At 42.9% G+C, this 23,377-nt stretch overlaps 1 protein-coding gene across 1 annotated transcript in view; it reads left to right on the top strand.

Moving 5' to 3' along the window:
- Window positions 1-23,377, top strand: part of cntnap2b (contactin associated protein 2b) — a 197,734-nt gene that overhangs the window by 113,105 nt on the left and 61,252 nt on the right. The window contains exons 13-16 of the mRNA XM_034182355.1: window positions 1,108-1,223; window positions 1,335-1,419; window positions 8,542-8,698; window positions 16,132-16,259. Coding sequence (XP_034038246.1) covers window positions 1,108-1,223; window positions 1,335-1,419; window positions 8,542-8,698; window positions 16,132-16,259 — 486 coding nt within the window. The remainder of the gene's footprint in view (window positions 1-1,107; window positions 1,224-1,334; window positions 1,420-8,541; window positions 8,699-16,131; window positions 16,260-23,377) is intronic.

The following is a 23,377-nucleotide window of genomic DNA, read 5'->3' as shown; positions in this document are numbered from 1 at the left end:
TGCGTGTGCGTTTTGCGAACGGGACTTTTCTTCCGTTTTTCTCTGTCTGCGACAGGAAGCAAGTAAAAAAAAATACACAATTTTTTCTTTATTACTGATGTAAAATATATTACCAAATAAACAATGGTCCCTACTCCACATCATTTGCTTGCTTCGTGTGGAGCGAAAAGCAGACGCAAACAGTTTTGAAAGTTGTGACATTTTCCGTGCTTGGAATGTGTTTTAGTGTGTGTGGTGGAGTGTTTTAGCGTGTGTAGTTAGTGTGTGGTGTCGTTTTTTATTTATTTATTTAGTGTGTCAAAATAATAAGGCGTATTGGAACAGTGCCCAGTCTCTCTCTTTTTCGAACTGTATGAAGATGATCGAAGCACAGAGCGCATCATCAGATTCTGAACCAGAGCATGATCAGTCTGATGATGAAGTGAACTTTATTGTTCTGGTCTGGATGAACCAGAGCAGGTGGATTCACCGATCTGTGTGCACAGAGCTGCTCTGTGGATCGGACTGCGCTTCTAGCGCACTTCTCTTTCCATCTTCTCCAGGACTCATGTGCTTCTGCTCCAGCGCCGAGTCCTGGAGCACAGCAGGGTGGAGACACACACTGCCCCAGCAGTCAGTAGGCTCCAGGAGCAGAGAACACAAGAGTTCAGTTAGAGGAAAAAGTACCAAAAGTACCAAAAGTAGTTACAAAAGCCCAAGACTTCAGAGGGTTAATCACATGAACAGATTCAGAACATTTGGGATGGGGTGCTAGGGGTTGTATGAGGGTGGAAACCTAGTGTAGAGTGGACCTTCATCAGGAGGTTATGTCTTGATACATCTTTTTTTTCTTTGTTTTGTTTAGATTTTAGAATAATTTCTCAAACATTATTGAACTCACAAAACACCTTGTTATGTTACATGCAGAAGAAACCCTTCAAATCTGAGGTGGATCTGACTGAAAGGGATCAAACCTGGCAGTTCTCAAATGTTTATCACTGGAACCCTAAATAGAACTTGTTTCAGTATTTTAATTAATTGAAAAACAAATAAATATAAGAAAGGTGTGTATGAGTGTTATTACCATCAGGTGGTGGGATACTGATGGTATTTGTTCTGCTCTTTTAGAGGAAAAGGTCTGGACCACACTGAAGAACAATCTGTCTCCTCAGACGTCAGTCACCAGTGCAGACCAGGAGGGTAAAGCAGTGCTGCAGATCACTTACAATCTAACTGATGAACAGGTAAACCTTCAGCCACCAGGCACATGAAAAGATTCTCACTGGTACACAGCACACGAACAAAACACCAGTTTACAGTAGGAATTTCTCCCTGTCTCTGCCGTGCGTTGCCAGCTGTTGTGGGTCACCGGCAGTGCTGAATACTGTGAACAATACGTCGCCTATTCCTGTCGCATGTCTCGTCTGCTCAACACTCCAGGTAAAGTTTGGCCTGACGTTTCACGTCAGCTCTTTTTGTTTGCAATTTATGTGCATTGTGCAAGTTGGGAAATGTTGCAAAATAGGAAATATAATAGCCATTTTTTTTTGCATCTTTCTTGTTACTTCATAAACAATCCAAAATGATACCCATCACAAAATATACATAAAGCCCCCGTCTGGCTAGTCTGGCTATAGATTACGACAATAAACACAGGACAGAGGACAGAAGTATGGTCCCTGTCTGGAGGCTTCTCAATCTTTCAAACTGTATATAGGGCATATTTTTAAATGCTGCCACTCTAACTATCCCAGAATCCCCTTCTTCTTTTCAGCATTCCTTTCATAGTACTAGTTTAATTCCAACTTCTAATTTCTTCGTCCACTCTCATTAAAACTGATCGATCATCTTGTAAATGTGATTGGAAGTAGGCAAGAGGCAAGAGTGATGAGAGATCATAGTAATCATAGTAGCGCTCAAAGCACTTTACAATAATGCCTGACATTCACCCCAATGTCAGGCTGCTGTCATGCAAGGAGCCCACTACACACCGGGAGCAACTAGGGGATTAAGGTGCCCAAGGGCCGTTAGTGATTTTCCGGTCAGGCCAGGATTTAAACCGAGGATCCTCTGGTCTCTAGCCCAACGCTTAACCACTGACCATCACCTCTGCTAAAAGTCACAGCGGTTGGCTTTTTTTTTAAATATAATGTTTTGCTTTTGTTTGTTGGCTTTGACGTCTCTGGTCTCTGGATAGCTGTAATTTAATGCTCACTAACGATCATATTGGCGGCAGGAGATGTGACTTGCGACTTGACAGTGACCAGCAATGTGTTTGTGAGCAGGTGACGAATCAGCTGACAGATGTTACTGCTGTGAGGTGAATGAAAGGCAACCAGTTAATTTGAGGAACCAGCAGGGATAAAACACCAGCAACTAGCAATGGTGGCTACAGAGAGAGCAGATTGTAGCAGAGGGCATCAGGGCATGACTGAGTCCTGGACAGGTGTAAAGTGGAGTGAATCCATATAGATTGGGGAAGGCAGCAATGTACCATGGCAGCATTAATGATCCTCTAAATGAGGAAATGGCCAGTGAAGTGAGGACCCATCATCCAGGAATCAACAGGGGTAGGGTGGTTCCAGATTGACAACCAAACCCTTTGTTTTGGGCAGGTAGTGCAGGGCTACAGACCACAGCGGGGCCATTCTGCGACTGCAGTCCTGTTTTCGGGGCCTCCTTTCTGAGAGGATGAAACCCAAAAACAAGACAGTGGAGCAGTGGAATTCACATTTTCCCCTGCAGACCTGATGATCATGGTGAACACGCTCATCCAAGGATCAAGAGAAAAAAACGTATTTTATCTATGGAGAGAAATGCAACTCTGTTGAGCATGTTGTGCAGGACGTCACTAACAAGGTTCTGGAAAAAGCACCAGGGTTCTCCACCATGATTTTTTAGTGTAGCAGTGCTGTTGGCAACTATCACAAGAAACAGTCCATAATGCTTCCACTCGGGGTCCAGTCCGACCTTGTGTTCTCAAGTCCAAAGACAAAACTGAAAATCTTTTATTGCTTTTTCTAGTCTGACTCTGCTGAATTGTTGAATAGTGAAATTAATCTAAAATGTTTGTGTTTCATTGACGCACTGTATACATGTTACAAATGTGCAATAAACTTATTTGAAAGAAAAATGAATGTACAGAAAGACAATTTAAAATGTGGTTGATTCCAGACTTTTTTACAAATTTCCCCTGCATAATTTTCAATTTGAAAAGTTTGAATTCCCAAATCACAATATCACCAGGATGCAATTTTAATCAAACTAATTTCGGACAAGATATTTAAATTAACGTCACGTCTGAAGTTTTATAAGCATATTTATTATATCATATAGTTGTCAAATCACAACTTTTTGGCTTTTTGCAAATGGCTTTTTTTTTTTTACAAATAAAAAAGGGCATATTTTACAAAAGCACATTTATATGTAAACACCAACACACACACACCTCATATTAACATGTTGGTTTTTACATAGAATGAATGAGTCAACCAATCAGTGTTAGCGGAGGCTCATTTACCCCAGAGGGATTACTTTGGCATCTGTCTGTGTTTGTTACAAAACAGAATTAGTGTATTATTTAAAATGAAAAGGTATGTGTTATATTTTAACTTTGTACAAATGACAGAATTGACATTAATGGAGTTATTCTATCCGGAATAATTTGATGATTTTAAATCAAAACCATAACTTAAAACTGCTTTATTTTCCAAGACTTCTGCCTCACTGCTGCACAGCTGTATTCGGTTAAGGAATAATGGCTTGTTTTGTGTGTGTGTAGAGTTGAACTTCACTGCTACAAAAATGTAGTAAACAGGAGCTTCCAGCAGTGGGCAGGCCGCACAAAGACAGAAATGCTGACTCATTGTTTGGGTCTGTGGTCGCTTTTGATGCTACCAGAAGTGATCATAGTGTTAAAACTCAAAATCAGCTTGTTAGTAGTTGCAAGTGTATTGGAAGCAATACTGAAAGTTATCGGTTAGCTGTAGCTTCTGATACAGTTTTGAGTGGTTTATTGGTTTAGCTTTATAAAAGGTAACTTTTCAGTTAGTTGATTAGCTGTTATCGAAGCTAACTTTTTGGTTAGCTGTGTCCACCACTGCATATATACTATTTGTTCTTGCAAGACAGATAGTATATAGTGCGTGAGTGACCTTCACGTGCCCTTCCTGATCAGCCTGTAACATTTTATTTAACCCTCTGGGGTCTGAGGGCATTTTTTTGGACAGTTCACTCGCCTGGCACAAATGTTTTATTATTGCTGTTAACAGCTCTCCCTGCATCCCACAATCAAGTTTTATGTCTCTTTTTTTCAGGACAACCTGTGCTTTCAGAATATATACGAGGTCTGTCAAAGTATAGGTCCTTTTTATTTTTTTCAAAAACTATATGGATTTCATTCATATGTTTTTACGTCAGACATGCTTGAACCCTCGTGCGCATGCGTGAGTTTTTCCACGCCTGTCAGTGACGTCATTCGCCTGTGAGCACTCCTTGTGGGAGGAGTCGTCCAGCCCCTCGTCGGAATTCCTTTGTCTGAGAAGTTGCTGAGAGACTGTCGCTTTGTTTGATCAAAATTTTTTCTAAACCTGTGAGACACATCGAAGTGGATACGGTTCGAAAAATTAAGCTGGTTTTCGGTGAAAATTTTAACGGCTGATGAGAGATTTTGAGGTGATACTGTCGCTTTAAGGACTTCCCACGGAGTGAGACGTCGTGCAGCACTCCCAGGCGCCGTCGTCAGCCTGTTTCAAGCTGAAAACCTCCACATTTCAGGCTCTATTGATCCAGGATGTCGTGAGAGAACAGAGAAGTTTCAGAAGAAGTCAGTTTCAGCATTTTCAGCATCCGGATATTCCACTGTTAAAGGAGATTTGTTTAATGAAAGACATACGGGCGGATTGCAGCGTTGGCTCGCAGCCACCGCGATGCTTCGCCACAGGGAAAACACCTCCGTTAGAAGCCTTAAGGACAAGTTGGAACATGTCCAGCTGTTAAACAATTTCTCATATATATATATATATATATATATATATATATATATATATATATATATATATATATCCACTGAAAGCCATCAAAAGCCGCCTGGATTTTACAAATGTTATCAACACTGAGGTGTCTTTCCTGTGCCGCCGCACCGCGCCGGCTGCGTCCCGACGCGCGGACCCGTCCGCACGTCTTTCATTAAAAAAATCTCCTTTAACAGTGGAATATCCGGATAAAATGCTGAAACCAACTTCTTCTGAAACTTCTCTGTTCTCTCACGACGTCCTGGATCAATAGAGCCTGAAATGTGGAGGTTTTCAGCTTGAAACAGGCTGACGACGGCGCCTGGGACCGCTGCGCGACGTCTCGCTCCGTGGGAAGTCCTTAAAGCGACAGTATCACCTCAAAATCTCTCATCAGCTGTTAAAATTTTCACCGAAAACCAGCTTAATTTTTCGAACCATGTCCACTTCGATGTGTCTCACAGGTTTAGTTTTTACATAATTATTGTATGGCCTTGCCTTACAATATAAAGCGCCTTGGGGCAACTGTTTGTTGTGATTTGGCGCTATATAAAAAAATTGATTGATTGATTGATTGATTGGTTTAGAAAAGATTTTGATCAAACAAAGCGCCAATCTCTCAGCAACTTCTCAGACAAAGGAATTCCGACGAGGGGCTGGACGACTCCTCCCACAAGGAGTGCTCACAGGCGAATGACGTCACCGACAGGCGTGGAAAAACTCACGCATGCGCACGAGGGTTCAAGCATGTCTGACGTAAAAACATATGAATGAAATCCATATAGTTTTTGAAAAAAAAAAAAAGGACCTATACTTTATTGACAGCCCTCGTATGCTTTTGTTGTGTTTTATAAGTGTAATAAAGGTTTACAAACAAAAATAAGAAAGTAAAAAGAGAAGCGGAAAATAAGTTTCCACACACATTTATTCAAAACACACAACAAACTATAATAAACAACTGTTAAAGCTAACAGATGATTTCTATTAGGAAGGGCCAACCACCAAAACAACATGAAGACAGACAAGAACTAAAGACAAGTGGTGACAGTAATAACTGTGAGATGATTAAATATGTGAGACACCGAAGAGATACAACATACCAGGTCAAACAACCACACATGAACAAGTTGTTGTGTGGGCCGCTGAAGAGGAGGTACTGCTGGCCCACCACCACCAGAGGGCACCCTGCCTGGAGTGCGGGCTCCAGGCATGAGAGGGCGCTGCCGCCTTACAGGAGCAGCCAGGGTGACAGCTGACACTCATCACCTATGACAGCTGTCACCACTCATCGGATCAGCATCGGTATATCAGCAAGACGTCATCTCCACCTCTTTGCCGAGATATCGTTCTACCTGGAAGGTAACGTACCTCAGCTGACTGTTTGACAGTATTTTTGTGCATTGAATTGTGGACTACTTTTCCAACGAGAGGTGGAGGTAGCTTTCCTACCGTACAGATTCCTGGGTGCAAACGCATCCTCATTTAATTGCTTTTTGTTCCTCGCCAGCAGTACCAGGTCCGACACGCGGAGGCAGTGGCCACCTGGGAGTTCGGGACTTGGCGGCTCCAGTATTCCCGGGGTCTGGTGGCGGAGGAAATCGTGTGGTTCCGGTTCTGCTTTGGACAGGCGTCTCCTATCTTCGAGCCTGCCCACACGACACCTTTGTGAATTGACTGTTGTCTATTGATGTAATCTGTTGTATTTGTTGTGCACATTCACAACAGTAAAGTGTTGTTATTTGACCTACTCCATTGTCCGTTAATTTGCGCCCCCTGTTGTGGGTCCGTGTACCTACACTTTCCCAACACAAGTAGTCACATCAACAGTCTGTTGTCTAGTTAGTGACCATCCATATCCTATTCTAGGACACCAGAGTCTTGATCCCCTTGGGAACACCCAAAATCCAATTGTGGTGACGGCCAGAAACACCTGACCATCCACACACAGAGACCCAGATCACAGCTAAATATCCAATCACTACTGTGGCTGGTGTGTTGGGCCAAGACAAAAGTACAGAACCTTACCATATGACATGGACCACTCGGATATGCCAGGAGCCACATGGGTGATTGCATGCACCTTGATGGGAAGGGGTCCAGGATGCAGAGCCCCAGGAGAAACTAGAATCAGGACAGTAGAAGGGCCCAGGGGCCAGGGAGGAAACTCACCAGGGTCACCGGAGCAGCCCGATGAGCTGCCAGAGGAACAGCCCAGGCGGAACCTCCCCCCATGTCGCATCCCCCACGGAGGCACAGGAAACAACCCTGCACACAAGGGGAAGCACACAGGGTGCCGGCATAAGCACACGGGGGGGCACTCCAGCACCACACCTCACGGGCCACGATCCCCCAAGGGAGCAGCGAGCAGAGTGGGGGATGAGGGCCAAAGAGCCAGCACGTCCAAACCCCAAGCCCAAGCAGGGATCACCGAGCTCACAATGGTGAGACCTGGCCCCCAGACAAGGGGCAGGACCAAAACCCCCAAGCTGGGCCACACGGGCGCCATTGTGCTCCCTCCCTGGACAGACCAGCAATCGCAGCACCCCGCATGGGCTGTGGTCCTCGCCAAGACAAAACAAAAAAATAGAGATCATCCTCTGATCATTAGGTTTCATGTAATGATTGCATGTTGTCATGGTTTGTGTCGTTTGGATGTAAACAGGATAAGATAAAGAGCTGAAGTTGTTTATGTGAAATTTCCCTGCATAAAGTGGTTTGCGCACGGTCAGATTCCCACCAAGTCTTGCGCTACAACATCACGAGATGACACCACAGTATAGCGGCGCTAGATGCCAGTACAACGGCGTCGCACCGCTATTCTGGGGAGAACCCTGAGCACTGATGCTTTAGTTTAGCTGAAGGGCTTGTCCAAGTCCCCATTATGGCAACTGAGAGGCAGTCGTCCATTCATCATTCTTCTACTTGATCCTAATGAGGTTGTCAACATTCCTTAAATTGAGTTTGGTAAAAAAAAAAAAAAAATCACCCTGTGAAGTCACTCTAAAGCAGATGAGATTATAAGCAGAGGGTAGCAATTTTTGAAGTCCCCCTATTCGATACAGGGACAGACTCTTGCCTTTTTTCTCTGTGAAGAAAACTCGGCCCCAGCATGTGAGGAGGAGGGTCGGATTATGACAGTCGCCTAGGCCTCATGGATATATTGGGTCATGGCCTGTCATTCAGGAAAAGAGAGTAAAGAAGGCGCAGAGGGGGAGAGGTACACTACCAGTCAAACGTTTGGCCACACTTTCCCATTATGGCAATGTCCATACTGCATCAGCTCTTTCTTTTTCCTCAGATATTCCAATAAACCTGAACATGGGGTCTTTGGTACTTGGCTGATGAATAGCTCAGCTCAGCTGTTTCCAGATCTTCCTGCTTCTTCACCTCATCAGTTCTTGTGATTAACATGGAGAATTTAGTCTTGACTGACACAGGGTTACCGTGTGTCACACCACATGCCTTTGGCTGCACTGTTTGTTCATATTTTGAGATTTCAATAATTTATACAATATCTCTAAAAGTAAACTGGTTGTTGTTTAATTCCCAGATGGTGTCCCATTTACGTGGTGGGTAGGAAGAGCCAATGAGAGGCATTCATACTGGGGTGGATCTGGACCAGGAATACAGAAGTGTTCCTGTGGGATTGAACACAACTGCAGTGACCCTAAACACTATTGCAACTGTGATGCCGACCTGCGACACTGGTGAGTGGATGCACAGCTGAAGCTCTTATCACACATGTTTTCAGCTACTGGCATATTATTGTAAAAAGTAGAAAACAAACTCTTGCAGGCACACACAAAAAAGGTCAGACTCGTCACTTCATCTAGAAATGTGAACGGCGCTCCTGTGCTCTCCGGTGAGATTCAAACCCGTTGTTCCACCCTGTTTGTCTGCTTTCAAACACCTTTTATTTCATAAGCTAGCTACCTGCCTCATTCGCTGGGGTTCTGGTTCTGCTCTGCTGCATCCTAAGTGGACTTCTGCCAGAGCGGAGACACTGTGGAGGAGGAGCAGCGGGGGCAGTGAGCACAAACCCAAAACAAACAACGAGCTTTTGTCTTTATGCACCCTGCCCGCTGCTGTAAGGAAGTGTCACTTAAAAATTTTGAAATGTTCAAAATCTCTGTCACGCATTATGTGAACTTCACGTGAACATGGTGCAAACAAATAAAAAACACGGCGTGTGAATGCGACTGATTGCGTCAGCACACTGCATCACAGCGCAGCTCATCTGAACGATTATAAGGACATGTTAAATCTATCATACACATAATTTTACAGCTACTCATAAGAAGGAATGGACATGCAACTGTTTTACAAAGCTATTATAATATAAACATTACAAATAATTACCTTTTAGATGGTTCCAAATGTGTTCTCCACCTCATGAAGGGCACAAGAAAGAGAGAAAAAAAGTGGCATCTGGAACGGTCCTCTGTGATTCCGGAAGCAATTACATGTGTTTTCAACAGCCAAACTCAAAGAAAATGTTTAATCTGCTACAAAATAATTATTTTATATACGCAGCGTCCAGAACACAAAGCGCAGCAACCAGCTGGGACAAAATGTGTGCAAGTGTCAAGGCATCTTTACTTTCCACATACAACAACACAGACATGTGGCAGGAGACAACAAAAGCATGACACTTTTCACTGATGGTTTTATTTATAAACAAAACTAATTCCAGACAGTTTATAGACATTAACACCAACTTTGTCATTTTTACAGTGTGAAAATATCACACATATATATAAATATACAAATATCACACAAGTGCCAAAAGGCATTATGGGAAATGAGTCTCCTCATGGCATTTACAAAACTGAAAATTCTGTTTGTGAAGTATGATTCAGCGCAACGAATAGTGACCAACAATCACATGTTGGTCGCTATTCACACACCCATCCAGTATATGGCAGTGTTCTATGAATTAGTTTTGTTTTTAATGAAACCTTGCATTTGATGTCTCCTGGCACACATCGGTGTTGTTGCATGTGGAAAGTAAATGGCATTTTTTGCAGCAGCAGCCGGCAGCCTGCCTGCCCCCTTCTGCTGGGTGAGGGCTGAGCTCCTCACAGCTTTCTGACTGTTGCAAAACACGCAACAGACAGGAACTAACATGTACAACCCCAATTCCAATGAAGTTGTGATGTTGTGTAAAATGTAAATAAAAACAGAATACAATGATTTGCAAATCCTCTTCAACGTATATTCAATTGAATACACCACAAAGACAAGATATTTAATGTTCATACTGATAAACTTTATTGTTTTGTGCAAATATTTGCTCATTTTGAAATGGATGCCTGCAACACGTTTCAAAAAAGCTGGGTCAGTGGTATATTTACCACTGTGTTACATCACCTTTCCTTCTAACAACACTCAATAAGCGTTCGGGAACTGAGGACACTAATTTTTGAAGCTTTGTAGGTGGAATTCTTTCCCATTCTTGCTTGATGTATGACTTCACTTGTTCAACAGTCCGGCGTCTCCGTTGTCGTATGTTGCGCTTCATAATGCGCGACATATTTTCAATGGGCGACAGGTCTGGACTGCAGGCAGGCCAGTCTAGTACCCGCACTCTTTTACTACGAAGCCACGCTGTTGTAACACGTGCATTTTGAGGGCCAAATTTTGGGAAGTAAAGCCATATTTTTTTATCTTTATTACATAAACAAGGCATCAGGCCAAAACATGGAAGTGTGTAGAAATGTGTGTCACTGCACAGGAGCATCAAAACTGCTATACATAGTAGTTTAGCAGAAATTTTTTTTAACTTCAAGATTAATTTCTGATTACTCTATATTTTTAAGTTTAAAAAACAACACTAAAAACGCCCTTTAATAGCCGTAATGAAAAAGATTCAGGGGGGAAAGCAAGCCTAAGCAGCTCCCGAAGGCCCAGCTTTTTAAGGTGATTTTTCCATCCCATTATACTGAGAGAAAATCCTGCTGAGAACCCTGGTCATTTCATGAAAAAAGAAAATTTCAATTTATACTTTGTTTCACGGTGTTAAAGTGCTTGATGGAGCTCAGCTCTCTGCTGCTCACAGATTACAGATACTTCAATTCAATTCAAATTTATTTATATAGCGCCAAATCACAACAAACAGTTGCCCCAAGGCGCTTTATATTGTAAGGCAAGGCCATACAATAATTACGTAAAAACCCCAAAGGTCAAAACGATCCCCTGTGAGCAAGCACTTGGCGACAGTGGGAAGGAAAAACTCCCTTTTAACAGGAAGAAACCTCCAGCAGAACCAGGCTCAGGGAGGGGCAGTCTTCTGCTGGGACTGGTTGGGGCTGAGGGAGAGAACCAGGAAAAAGACATGCTGTGGAGGGGAGCAGAGATCAATCACTAATGATTAAATGCAGAGTGGTGCATACAGAGCAAAAAGAGAAAGAAACACTCAGTGCATTATGGGAACCCCCCAGCAGTCTAAGTCTATAGCAGCATAACTAAGGGATGGTTCAGGGATTTTAAATTCTATTCTAAAATTAACAGGAAGCCAATGAAGAGAGGCCAATATGGGTGAGATATGCTCTCTCCTTGTAGTCCCCGTCAGTACTCTAGCTGCAGCATTTTGAATTAACTGAAGGCTTTTCAGGGAACTTTTAGGACAACCTGATAATAATGAATTACAATAGTCCAGCCTAGAGGAAATAAATGCATGAATTAGTTTTTCAGCATCACTCTGAGACAAGACCTTTCTAATTTTAGAGATGTTGCGTAAATGCAAAAAAGCAGTCTTACATATTTGTTTACTATGCGCTTTGAATGACATATCCTGATCAAAAATGACTCCAAGATTTCTCACAGTATTACTAGAGGTCAGGGTAATGCCATCCAGAGTAAGGATCTGGTTAGACACCATGTTTCTAAGATTTGTCGGACCAAGTACAATAACTTCAGTTTTATCTGAGTTTAAATGCAGGAAATTAGAGGTCATCCATGTCCTTATGTCTGTAAGACAATCCTGCAGTTTAGCTAATTGGTGTGTGTCCTCTGGCTTCATGGATAGATAAAGCTGGGTATCATCTGCGTAACAGTGAAAATTTAAGCAATGCCTTCTAATAATACTGCCTAAGGGAAGCATGTATAAAGTGAATAAAATTGGTCCTAGCACAGAACCTTGTGGAACTCCATAATTAACCTTAGTCTGTGAAGAAGATTCCCCATTTACATGAACAAATTGTAATCTATTAGATAAATATGATTCAAACCACCGCAGCGCAGTGCCTTTAATACCTATGGCATGCTCTAATCTCTGTAATAAAATTTTATGGTCAACAGTATCAAAAGCAGCACTGAGGTCTAACAGAACAAGCACAGAGATGAGTCCACTGTCTGAGGCCATAAGAAGATCATTTGTAACCTTCACTAATGCTGTTTCTGTACTATGATGAATTCTAAAACCTGACTGAAACTCTTCAAATAGACCATTACTCTGCAGATGATCAGTTAGCTGTTTTACAACTACCCTTTCAAGAATTTTTGAGAGAAAAGGAAGGTTGGAGATTGGCCTATAATTAGCTAAGATAGCTGGGTCAAGTGATGGCTTTTTAAGTAATGGTTTAATTACTGCCATCTTAAAAGCCTGTGGTACATAGCCAACTAATAAAGATAGATTGATCATATTTAAGATCGAAGCATTAAATAATGGTAGGGCTTCCTTGAGCAGCCTGGTAGGAATGGGGTCCAATAGACATGTTGATGGTTTGGATGAAGTAACTAATGAAAATAGCTCAGACAGAACAATCTGAGAGAAAGAGTCTAACCAAATACCGGCATCACTGAAAGCAGCCAAAGATAACGATATGTCTTTGGGATGGTTATGAGTAATTTTTTCTCTAATAGTTAAAATTTTATTAGCAAAGAAAGTCATGAAGTCATTACTAGTTAAAGTTAAAGGAATACTCGGCTCAATAGAGCTCTGACTCTTTGTCAGCCTGGCTACAGTGCTGAAAAGAAACCTGGGGTTGTTCTTATTTTCTTCAATTAGTGATGAGTAGTAAGATGTCCTAGCTTTACGGAGGGCTTTTTTATAGAGCAACAGACTCTTTTTCCAGGCTAAGTGAAGATCTTCTAAATTAGTGAGACGACATTTCCTCTCCAACTTATGGGTTATCTGCTTTAAGCTGCGAGTTTGTGAGTTATACCACAGAGTCAGGCACTTCTGATTTAAAGCTCTCTTTTTCAGAGGAGCTACAGGAATCATATCCTTAAACCTAGTTACAGCGCTTTCTGAAAGACTTCTAGTGTAATGAAACTTATTCCCCACTGCTGGGTAGTCCATCAGAGTAAATGTAAATGTTATTAAGAAATGATCAGACAGAAGGGAGTTTTCAGGGAATACTGTTAAGTCTTCAATTTCCATACCATAAGTCAGAACAAGATCTAAGATATGATTAAAGTGGTGGGTGGACTCATTTACATTTTGAGCAAAGCCAATTGAGTCTAATAATAGATTAAATGCAGTGTTGAGGCTGTCATTCTCAGCATCTGTGTGGATGTTAAAATCGCCTACTATAATTATCTTATCTGAGCTAAGCACTAAGTCAGACAAAAGTTCTGAAAATTCACAGAGAAACTCACAGTAATGACCAGGTGGACGATAGATAACAACAAATAAAACTGGTTTTTGGGACTTCCAATTTGGATGGACAAGACTAAGAGTCAAGCTTTCAAGTGAATTAAAGCTCTGTCTGGGTTTTCGATTATTTAATAAGCTGGAATTAACTTACTTACTGCTTGTAAGTTTTGAACACAGGAGCAAACACTTTGTCCATCCAGTATTAATGATTTTTTTTTTTTTTTTTTTTTACTGTTAAACATTATTTTTGACCTAGTATGCATAACATCAAATGACACGAAATATAACACAAAATAATGAAATATGAACTTTACATCATATTTGTCTTTATCATGGCAAGCCGGAAGGTGCGTATGTCGACCTTTTTCTTTTTTTTTTTTTCCCAAACTTTATTTTACAATTTTCACTTAACAAACACAAACGCAGAACACATATACAACATGAAAACCCACCCCCACCCCATTAGGCTCATGAAAAAATAAACAAAAAATGAAATGGAATGAACAAGATCCAGTACAGGCAGGAACCTCTCTTAATGTATTAGCTGAGTTGGTGTTATAGCTATATTAAAGTTAGAATATTTTCAACTATCCAGTGCAACGGATGTTAAAGTACATCAGCGGAAGGAAAAAACCTTCTACAAACTCTATGAAGGGAATCCAGGTCAGAGTGAAGTTTTTACGGGCTTTACATATCTTGTATCTCAGCTTTTCCAAGGGTAGAAAGGATAGTACCTCCCTCAACCACTGCAGAAATGACGGGGCTGAATTCGATTTCCAATTAAAAAGTATAAGTCTGCGTGCAAGTAAAGAGGTGAATGCCAAGTCATTTGCTTGAAGATTAGAAACTTTGTGGTCTGGAGGCGGTATGCCAGAAACGGCTGTATGATAGTCAGGTGTTATAGTCTGGCCACAAATTTTCTAGGACATCTAGGACAACCAGGATCTATAGTGGGAAAGAGTTTGGATAATTTATCCCTTGAATAATGCAGGCGATGGAGTGCTTTAAATTGGGTTAGACCATGACGTACACACAATGACGACGTATGAGTACGTTTCAAACTGCGTTGCCACAAATCTTCAGAAAGCTCAACTCCTAAATCTTTTTCCCATGCCAATTTAGCTTTCTCCCATGACCGTGGTTTCAGTTCCCCTATCATATCATAAATCACAGATAGACGTTTCTTTTCATACAGGACCAATCCCAGAATCGCATCTACGTGGTGCTTAGGTGGTGGGTGAGGAAATGATGAAACCTTTTCTCTGGTAAAGCTGCGTATCTGAAGAAACCTAAAATAATGTGATCTGGGTATGCTATCCTTTTCCAGTGTCTCAAATGATATAAACACATTATCAGGGTTTAAGTCACGAAATAATACTAATCTATTTTTATGCCAATGTCGAAATGCATTATCGAGCTGTGATGGAGGAAAGAAATGGTTGTCTGCTATTGGGAAGTACCTACTGTATTGCTTTAAACCGAAGTGTCTTCTAAACTGTAGCCATATTCGGAGTGTGGCTTTAACAATCGGGTTTGTAAACAGTGTACTAGAATTGTGTGGTGTCGCCGATGTAACTGTTGGTAACAGGTTGGATAACAGTTCCATGTGAACCCAGTCTGGACCCAGTTTATTCTCATATGTATAAATCCAATAACTTAGTTTTACTATATTAGCAGTCCAGTAATACCAAAGAGTCCGCGGGGACTTCCAGATACAGCTTTTTCATCCTAGGGTTGAAACTATTCCATATAAATGAAGCAATTTATCCATCCAGCTGCTTGAATGTTTTCATTGGAATAAATACAGGGATCATCTGGAACACATAAAGGAATCTCGGTAAGACCGTCATTTTAACTATATTGATACGACCTGCCAACGAAAGTGGTATAGTTGACCATTTCTCAAAGTCTTGTTTTGTTTGCTCCAATAACGCGCTGAAATTGTGCTTTTCCAAGTTCTCCATGTTACGATGTTGACCTTTTTCTGAAGAACAACATCTCAGTGAATGGATACAATGCCATCAGACCAGTGTCTCATCTTACAGATTATTGAAGTTTGTTTTCCTACTAGTGGACAGTTGGAGCTGTTATATAAAGCTGGTTTATCAGTGTTGTGAAAATCCCTGTAACTGATTACAACAAGCAGCAGTGGGCAGGGTGGCCACCACACCTTTGCCTTGGAAATGAAAGAAACTGAAAAATGAAGTAATTTCACAATGCACTTACTTCAACCACACATGTTCCTACTTTCTATCATAATAAGAATATTTCCTGCAACAGATTTGACAGCATTTTCTGTTTTTAGTCATTGTATGAAGTTGGAGGGAGTAGATTCCTTTGTGGTCAGGGCATTTTACGGGGCACATAGCTCAGCTTTGGAAAAGCCAAGGACTTATGTCCAAAACTACAAAAACTGAACTCATGAATATTGTAATTAGTATGTGGAAGTGCACACATATCTGCCCTGAAGGTACCTGCATCTGAAAAATGGTGTGGATTTTCTTTCAATGTGGTGATTATTGGTGGACTTGTGTGTTTCAGGAAGGAAGACGCTGGTCTGCTGGTGTACAAAGACCATTTACCAGTCAGCCAGGTTGTCGTCGGGGACACAGGAAGGGCTGGTTCTGAGGCCAAACTCACAATAGGACCACTTCGATGCCAGGGAGACCGTTAGTTCAACACACACACACACACACACACACACACACACACACACACACACACACACACACACACACACACACACACACACACACACACACACACACACACACACACACACATTCTCTGCATGTTTCTGTTAGTTTAGCTCACTGTGCCGTCTTACATTGATTGTTGAGATCCTGAAATTAACATTTGTTAAACACAACCCTAACTCTAACCAGAACCAGAAGATGTATTGTTTAAAGTTGACCTCGTGGGGACTGCTATTGTCCCCACAAGTGCCATATGTCCAGCATGTATCATTGCATGCACACACAGATATCGGATGTCTGTGAAACATGGAATTCTGTGTCATTGTGGTCAGTGCTCTCTCAGGACACGCTCTGTGTCATCAGTCCTGACAGCAACTGCTTTCCATTTTCTGTTCTGACCGCTGTCATGAGTGCACAGCTAACACAAAACCATGTCTTGTTTGCAGACACATCATGCTCATTCCATACCCCACCAGATTTATTTCAGTGTATAATTTGTTTTTACCTCATTCATTTGCATTTTTTTAAATTGTGTTTTTATTGAAAGATAAGACACATTAACAAATCTTATTTGCCATATAATGAATCCAGTATCATTATAAATGTTATGTGCCGACGCGGGTTGAGGAGCGGACCTGCGTCTGACTGAACCCAGCGCTAAATAACCAGAAAGCGGTTCCAAAAACAAAACATTTATTTCCCTTTCCGTGCAATAATTGTGTACAACATAATATATAGCTTGTCTGGCGGAGTGAAGGACGGCACGCTCTCCAGCGCCCAAAGGGATCGAAGCCCGGCGCTTCTGGACTCAAACTCACCGCCAAAACACCCCCCAGGTGGACACGACAAACTGACTCTGTGAAGGATAGAAGAGGTGAGGTAAGTCAACAGCTACAACTAATATCCTTCAAAGGCACACGCTATCAGCAACACATTCAGGTCTGACTTTAAGCTTTATGTAAATGAGCAGCTTCTCACAACAGGTGGAGGATCATCAGTCCGCACGCCACGGCCGTGAGAAGCGAGCTGCACAATTCTCATCAATGTTCAAATATACTGCGTAACAAAATACCAAATTACTATTAACACTTATTCAGACAATCAATCACCTCTGATGTGTGCTGACAGCATGTGTCCCTCACCCGTCCTCCTTCACAGGCACGATGTGTCAAACCCAGGCGCGGTCCTCAGCGTCTCACAAACGAACGTCACAAGGTCGAGTTCCCGGCAATTCTGCTTAAACCACTCATGGCTTAAATGCAGAACGCCATCTAATTATCTGCTTCAGCTAAAAGTCCTTAAGTCTGCACGTGAGCATCATCCACAGGTGCTGCGAGTCATTAGGCCTGCACGTGGACATCCTCCACAAGTGCAGCCAATAATGTTGATGAGGGTGAAGGATTCTTCTGCCAGCACTGTCTCCACAGACAAAAACCAGTTTGCATACCACCTGGAGAGCAAAGAAACGAAAACAACACAAAAACATCCAGCCAAACCCCCCCAACACACAACAGTACCCCCCCATCAACGGGAAGCCTCCCGGCGACCGAACAGACCAGGCCCGAGAACAGCACCCCCCTCCGGGGTCCATGACAGCAAGCAGATGGCGTAATGCTCCCAAGGTCCACAGCAGACAGCAGGACAGGGCACCGTGGCTGGAAGGCCGGCTGGCATCAACAAAACCCCAAAAAAGTCCCACATACAACCCAACATACAAAAAAACCCACAAAACCCACCCAAAACCTCCCCAAGGGACCGTCCCATCCAACCTTGGGAAGAAAAGAAAAACTCCTAAATGCAAAAACCCAACACAGCCCCAGCAACACAATACAAACACAAAGTCACAAAGAAAAATAACAACCAACCCCCCCCAGAACGATATGCAGCCCAACCCCCCCCCCCCCAGAAGACCTTTACCGCCAGTTCTAGGAGAGACAACCAAAACCGGAATCCCACAGAGGTCCCCAGGTTTACATGGAGGAGCAGCGCCCCCCAGAGGACCGTACCATCAACCCCAGGAGGCCCCCTCCCCACAACCCAGGAACCCCAGACCCGGCCACACTTGGTGAGTCGGCCCCACAATCAATTCCCCCCCCCAGAGGACTGTCCCATCAACCCTGGAGGTGGAACCTGGAGGGAAGCATAAAAACACAAAAATCCAACCCCCGGCGGACTTCATTAAAACACCGCGGGGGCAAATAAAACAACTGGAGAACCCTGTTACCTCCCCCAGCACCCCGCAAGACCCCAGATCACTCCCAGAGCCAGTCGTTAGCTCCATTTTGGCGAACGACACAAAATTACTAAGCCGGGGAAGGAAACAGGAAAAACTAACCCGGTCCCAACCCCGAAGCGCAGCGGAAAACCGGAAATACGTCCGGTGCCCCTACCCGACCATACCACCAGCCTATCGGGAGGGGCAGAACTACCGAAATGGCGAACGGCAACAGATCGGCCCACCCCTCCGACTGAGGTATGTTCCCGCTGCACCACACCCCGGTAACACCAATGACGAACGGTCAAAGGCCCACCGAGGCTGGAGTGGAACCGGGCCCCAACCAAACCCAAAAAAACGCCCCTGACAAACCCCCCCCTAGGTGCAGAGGTCTTCTGAGAAACACTCAGCGTGACCAACCTGCACCACCCCACAACCCACAAGACGAACGGTCTTAGGGCAAGTGAGGTTGGGGTTAGGGAAGCAGGGAAATAAAAAACAACAAAACAAAACGACCCAATCCCAAACAGAAAATACCTAAGTTCAAATGATAAAAATCGACGATTGGCTGAGTCCAGCCGAGCTCCGATCCGCCAGTCGTTCACTCCACCAGAACCGCCTCTAAACACCCAAACAATTTATAACCCCTCACAAAAAAACAAAAACAGCCCACATAACTAATTAAGCTTTTTTTTTTTTTTTTTTTTTTGTGTCCATAATTGTGCCTGTCCCAGAACACCCGGAGATACGTCATCACTATCTTTCTTGACGCTTGTGTGACGGGGCAATATGGCGGCTTCAGCTCTTCCGAGCTGCATGGGCTCATCCGCAAGAGGAGCCAGAGGTCCCGTCGGAGGAGTCTCAGTGGGGCGAAGAAGAGGCAGCCCAGATCTGTGTTGGGGAAAGCCCCGAGATGAAAAGACCCGCTCTGATGTCCACCCTCTCTCGCGTCCACGCTCCTTTATTCGATCATCTAGACGAATAACCAAAGATATTAGCTCATCTAAATCGTTTGGTTCGTCACGGACTGCTGGCTCGTCTTTTAATGACTCGTTCAAACCATCCACAAACACTCCTCTTAAAGCTGCGGTATTCCAACCGGACTGAGCAGAAAAAATTCGGAAATCCACGGAATAATCCGCCGCACTCCGCCTCCCCTGCCTGAGATTCAGCAACCGTTGAGCAACGGTATTTGTTTTCACCAGTTGGTCAAAAACCAATCGGAACTCCTGGGAGAAATCCTTAAAGGATCCTAACAATGGAGAATTATTACTCCACAACGCAGTGACCCAAGCTAAGGCGTCACCTCGAAGCAAATTTGTCACATATGAGACACGGCTACCATCAGAAGAGAAGGAAGCCGGTCGCTGAGCAAAAACCAGAGAACATTGAATCAAAAACGGAGCACAGGCTTCAACGTTTCCCGCATAAGGCTCCGGATGACAAATAATTGGTTCGGAAGCCGAATCTCTGGGTGACGGAGTTATCTGAACCGGTATTGATGGTGCCGCAGCTGGAGCAGCAGGAAGCGGAAGGGCTTGCGCTGCAAGCTCCGTAACGCGGGCATCTGTTTGTTTAATTTGGTTTGCGAGATGCTGTAATTGCTCCCATATTTTCTCCAAGTGTTCTTGGACTCTTTCGGCAAATGGAACCGCTTCTGCCGCTGGGTCCATTTTAGAAAGGCCGGGAACTACTGTTATGTGCCGACGCGGGTTGAGGAGCAGACCTGCGTCTGACTGAACCCAGCGCTAAATAACCAGAAAGCGGTTCCAAAAACAAAACATTTATTTCCCTTTCCGTGCAATAATTGTGTACAACATAATATATAGCTTGTCTGGCGGAGTGAAGGACGGCGCGCTCTCCAGCGCCCAAAGGGATCGAAGCCCGGCGCTTCTGGACTCAAACTCACCGCCAAAACACCCCCCAGGTGGACACGACAAACTGACTCTGTGAAGGATAGAAGAGGTGAGGTAAGTCAACAGCTACAACTAATATCCTTCAAAGGCACACGCTATCAGCAACACATTCAGGTCTGACTTTAAGCTTTATGTAAATGAGCAGCTTCTCACAACAGGTGGAGGATCATCAGTCCGCACGCCACGGCCGTGAGAAGCGAGCCGCACAATTCTCATCAATGTACTGCGTAACAAAATACCAAATTACTATTAACACTTATTCAGACAATCAATCACCTCTGATGTGTCCCTCACCCGTCCTCCTTCACAGGCACGATGTGTCAAACCCAGGTGCGGTCCTCAGCGTCTCACAAACGAACGTCACAAGGTCGAGTTCCCGGCAATTCTGCTTGAACCACTCATGGCTTAAATGCAGAACGCCATCTAATTATCTGCTTCAGCTGAAAGTCTTTAAGGTTGCATGTGAGCACCATCCACAGGTGCTGCGAGTCATTAGGCCTGCACGTGGACATCCTCCACAAGTGCAGCCAATAATGTTGATGAGGGTGAAGGATTCTTCTGCCAGCACCGTCTCCACAGACAAAAACCAGTTTGCATACCACCTGGAGAGCAAAGAAAAGAAAACAACACAAAAACATCCAGCCAAACCCCCCAACACACAACAATAAAGAGTATATAAAAAAAGACAATTATACTAATGTCCATTTAAGGACATTTCCTTTTGTGTCTCTATCCCATTTTTATATAAAAAATAGAACAATGAACACTCAGAGAGTAAACAATAATAAGCGTAACATTGTATAACATCAAGTAAATCAAGTAAAAAACAAAAGCATCCATGTCAAGATGTAGCAGTCTTATCAATTGAAAACTGAAAATATATTCTATAAAATCTCAGGCACATGTAGGTTGTCATATTTTCCCCCTTATTCCATTGTTCAACAAATAGCTCTATCTTTAAATTCACTGAGAAGGAAACCTTTTCCATTTTGTAAATGTTCGCCACTATTTGAGCCCAAGCCTGGACAGATGGTCCTCTCTGTACTTCCGACTTCTTTATAATAGCTTTTTTGTTTGTTTTGTTTTACCAGCAAACCAAAAGTGTGTTCCAGAGATATGTATCTATTGTTTCCATTGTTCGAGTTTTTGACCCAAAAGCATAGTTTTAAAATCAAGTGGAATATAGATGTGAAAAATATGTTTTCAAGCAGTATTAACATCATGCCAATATTTTCAAAGAACATGACAAACTCAAAATACATGATAATGATGTGCTTTCTGGCTACCACAATTTCTCCAACATTGACTGTTTCCATGTGAAAATTCTTATCAAGTAACGCGACAAATGTTCCCCAACAGATGTTTTTTTCAGATATGTGATTCTGAGCATCTCACTGAGACGTACATATGCATTCCCACTCTTCCTCTGTTATAACAATCCCAGCTTCCTTTTCCCATGTATTTCTAATATATTTTGTTGAATGTCTATTAAAATTTGTAATAATTTTGTATAGTTTTGAGATTATTCAATTCAATTCAGTTTATTCAGTTCAATTTAATTCCATTCAGTTTATTTAATTTATATAGTTCCAAATCACAATAAAGGTGCCTCAAGGTGCTTCACACATGTAAGGTCTAACCTTACCAACCGCTAGAGCAAACACACAGTGGTAAGGGAAAAACTCCCTCTGATGATAGTGAGGAAGAAACCTCAAGCAGACCAGACACAAAGGGGGGGATCCACTACTTAGGCCATTCTACCAAAAAGGTTTACAATACAGAACACAACACAACAACAATTGATGATAGTCCATGCAGGAGTCCAGTCCACCGACAGGAGGGGTTGGGGAGGGGAGTCATTGAGCCACTCGTTGGATCTGTTCCTGCAACAGAGTCCGTTCCACATCCGCTACAGAAATTATAGAATCCAGCACTTGGATTCAGTCACATTTTGGACAGAGAGAAAAAGAAAACAATCAGTCATCCAGAAAAACTACACTTAAGGTGTAATTCTTTAGCAATAAGCAACAAGAAAGCAGAAGATGCTAAGGTGATTGCTGGCCACTAGCCCTAAGCTTCACTAACAGACCCAGACTTTTGATAAAGTTGAGGCAGAGACCCGCTCTGTTTACTAATAAAATTAATTTAAAAGGACAGGAAGCATAGTACCATACTATGGCAGTATGTTACCATACGAAAGGGAAAATAAGTGCATCTTAAGTCTGGACTTGAAAGTCTCTACAGAATCTGACTGTTTTATTGACACAGAGAGATAATTCCACAGAACAGGTGCACAATAAGAGAAAGCTCTGTAGATCGCAGACTTTATATTCACCCTAGGGACACAAAGTAGTCCTGCGCCCTGAGAACGCAGAGCCCGGGCTGGTAAATGGGGCTTGCCTTGGTCAGCTAAGTAGGGAGGTGCTAGTCCATAAATAATTTTGTAGGATAATAACAGAACCTTAAAATATGGTCTCACACAGACAGGAAGCCAGTGAAAAGATGCCAGAATTGGTGTAATGTGGTCAAACCTGTTTCCTTTCAAGAGTGTGGCAGCATCATTTTGAACCGATTGGAGACCCCAACCGCAGTACCCCGTGTACCGCAGTACACCAGAAAATAGAACATTGCATTAGTCCAATCTAGAAGAAACAAATGCATAGGTCAGGGTCTCTGCATCAGCCATAAACAGGATGGGACGAATCTTCACTATATTTTGCAGGTGGAAAAGCAGTCCTCATAATATCCCTAATGTGTAGGTCAAAGGACAGCATAGGATCACAAATTACCCCAAGGTTCCTCACTTTGTCAGTGTGATGTTACATTACAGTAGAAGTCTTTCTGAAAGCGCTGTAGCTAGTATATGATTCCTTCTTTGTTATGTTCTTCAATGCCATGTAACAACACAGTGCAGAGTAGCTACCTAAACTCTGTGAGTGAGATAGATTATCTCGTCAGTA

This window comes from Thalassophryne amazonica, chromosome 12 (assembly GCF_902500255.1).
Source record: "Thalassophryne amazonica chromosome 12, fThaAma1.1, whole genome shotgun sequence".
Taxonomy (NCBI): domain Eukaryota; kingdom Metazoa; phylum Chordata; class Actinopteri; order Batrachoidiformes; family Batrachoididae; genus Thalassophryne; species Thalassophryne amazonica.
This window is presented reverse-complemented; position numbering and strand designations above follow the sequence as displayed.